A 2,460-nucleotide genomic window follows, 5' to 3' on the forward strand; every position below is an offset into this window, starting at 1 on the left:
CGGTATGTTTGTAGGTATTAAACTCTGGAAGGGGCGCACAAGGCGCCCGGTCACAGCGACGCCCCCGGCGTACCGGCGGCACACATGCGACCATCCAATTGCCCACACTGTGTAGCCCTCCAGGAGCCGGTCCGCGCGCAGAACCCCGGCAGGTCGCCCTTGCGGGCGCTGCCAGGCTGCGGCATACGGTCCTCGAGTGAGGGGTCCGGCCCCACGGACACGCCGACGAACGGCGGCTACCGCGGGGCGGCTCCCCTCCGGAATCTTAGGTATCAGGACTGGCCAACGGCCACCGATCCACAGACCCCATCGGCGCCGGGTGCGGGGCACCCGGGCTTCGGTCGCCGTTGTCCGCAATGAAGAGGACGCCAGCGGTAGACTGCTCCCACGACTCGAGCGAGGCCCGAAGGACCCAGGCGCTGTGAGCCATGGAGAGGCAGCCTGTCTAGCAGGGAAGATGTGGACGGGAGGCCATCAGGAACACCGCGAAACGTGCCCCGGGAGGGGTGCTTCCGGCTGTCAAGTTGACCTCCTTTCCACGTAGTACCACCGGCCTCACTTGGGCACACATCGTGCGCACAAACGTTGAGGTGTCCGAAAGTTGCTGGGGGGGGACGGTTTTAGTATGGGGTGGCCCGTGCGTCGGTCACTTTTCCCATACAAAGTGGGCCACCCGAATTTGCCCCCAACCCGGGCAGATAGCGTACTTAGGCGTTTTGGCCCACCCGGCCAACTGGTCTGGCCAACTGGTCTGGGCGGCCAACTGGTCTGGGTGGACACCTCGGCCGACCGTTGCGGCGAGCCCAATGGTGACATGTGGGATCATATAGTGACGGCAGTCGGGGCATAGAGCCGGGCTATGGCCACCAGGAGGCCCTGGCCCGCCCGTGGGCCGAGTTGGGGGAAAGGGTGGGTGCGCCGGGGAAGGCGGTGGTGGTTATATATATTTGTGGGTGCAGGTGTCGAGGCGGGGGAGGTAGGTCGGGGCTGGATGCGGATGTATGGCCATCTGCCTGTTTGGCTTCCACTGATATATATCCGCGTGTGTGGATATATATATATGGCCCTGACCCGCAGGCCCTATCTACCCGCCTCCGTATTCCCCCTATTCCCCCGGGTCCCCTCCGCGCGCCAACTGGTCTGGCGGTGGGCCACCCCAGGTCCATTCGACCAGGCACCAGACCACCCCCGGACCTTTTGCCCAGGCACCGGACCGCCCCGTGCCTTTTCGGTCCGGCGCCACCCACCCCGGACCTTTTGCCCAGGCACCGGACCGCCCCGTGCCTTTTCGGTCCGGCGCCCACCCACCCCGGACCTTTTGCCCCAGGCACCGGACCGCCCCCGTGCCTTTTGCCCCGGGCACCACACCCCCCGGACCGTTTTGCCTCGCGACCTAGGCCGCTCGCATCACGTGATCACTCCCACCCGGCCTCCCAAGGCACCCTCCCGCGCCAACTGGTCCGCCAGTGGGCCTTTGTCCCGTACCTCGCCCCTACCCGCCAGGCACCATCCACCTCCCTGTATTCTCCCCAAGCCCCTCCGCGCCAACTGGTCTGGCGGTGGGCCACCCCAGGTCCATTCGACCAGGCACCAGACCACCCCCGGACCGCCCCGTGCCTTTTCGGTCCGGCGCCCACCCGCCCCGGACCTTTTGCCCCAGGCCCTTGCCCGCCAGGAGGGGCACCCCCAGCCCGGCGACGCCCGCCCCGGGGGCCACATGAGGGTGCGTGGGCAGGGGAGGGGTCCCGCGGAAAAAATCCCGGTTGCCGTCTCCCGCGGCGCCATCCACAAGTCGCTCCCCGCTGGCCAACTGGCCAGCACCCGGCCAAACCGCGAAACCGCCCGTCCGGCCGGGCGAATGGGTCCCCTTGCGGCCAACTGGCTCCGGCTTCCGCCAGAGGAGAAGGACCCCCAAGACCCCTCGGAGGGGATCTCGGAAGCCAGAAGAAGGAACAGTGGTCTCCGGTAGGCGGTTGGCCTACCCGGTACCCTTTCCCCCCCTCCAAGCACCCGGCGCTGCCGAGCACGTTGATGGGAGGGTGTTATTTGCACAAATCTAGCCAAGGATCGGGCTGACGCTCAGCGACTCGTAGCAACAAGGCTACTTGACCGCGTACACGACCCGCTTGGTCACTTCAGTCGTCTGCAGAGGATTCATCCCCGCGCGAGGTGACATTACAATCCGCCAGCCAGCCCCTAGGGGTTTCTCCCCGGGAGCCGTCGCCAGCCTGCTGAGGTGCATGGCCCGGAGGCCTATTCGTATCCAACTACGACGTGCGGGGCAACATCACCGCGTTCCGGCACGGATTCTGACTTAGAGGCGTTCAGCCATTATCCGGCAGATGGTAGCGTCGCGGCACTGCCTGGTCAGACAGCCGCAAAAACCAATTATCTGAATCAACGGTTCCTCTCGTACTAAATTGAATTACCGTTGCGGTGACCTTCATCAGTAGGGTAAAA

The 2,460-nt window shown here is 65.6% G+C and overlaps 1 protein-coding gene across 1 annotated transcript, besides 1 other annotated feature; it reads left to right on the forward strand.

Moving 5' to 3' along the window:
* Positions 1-1,060: 1,060 nt before the first annotated feature.
* P170DRAFT_481438 (uncharacterized protein) lies at positions 1,061-1,969 on the forward strand (the record flags this gene model as incomplete). The annotated part of the gene is made up of 1 exon (XM_024853868.1): positions 1,061-1,969. The coding sequence occupies one exon, from the start codon at positions 1,061-1,063 to the stop codon at positions 1,967-1,969; it is 909 nt and encodes a 302-aa protein (XP_024698216.1).
* A 282-nt stretch (positions 1,970-2,251) lies between these two features.
* Positions 2,252-2,419: a sequence feature (Protein overlapping with rRNA (P170DRAFT_371099, PLB42915.1) was converted to a misc_feature.).
* Between the last annotated feature and the right edge of the window lie 41 nt (positions 2,420-2,460).

This window comes from Aspergillus steynii (genome assembly GCF_002849105.1).
Source record: "Aspergillus steynii IBT 23096 chromosome Unknown P170scaffold_19, whole genome shotgun sequence".
NCBI lineage: Eukaryota > Fungi > Ascomycota > Eurotiomycetes > Eurotiales > Aspergillaceae > Aspergillus > Aspergillus steynii.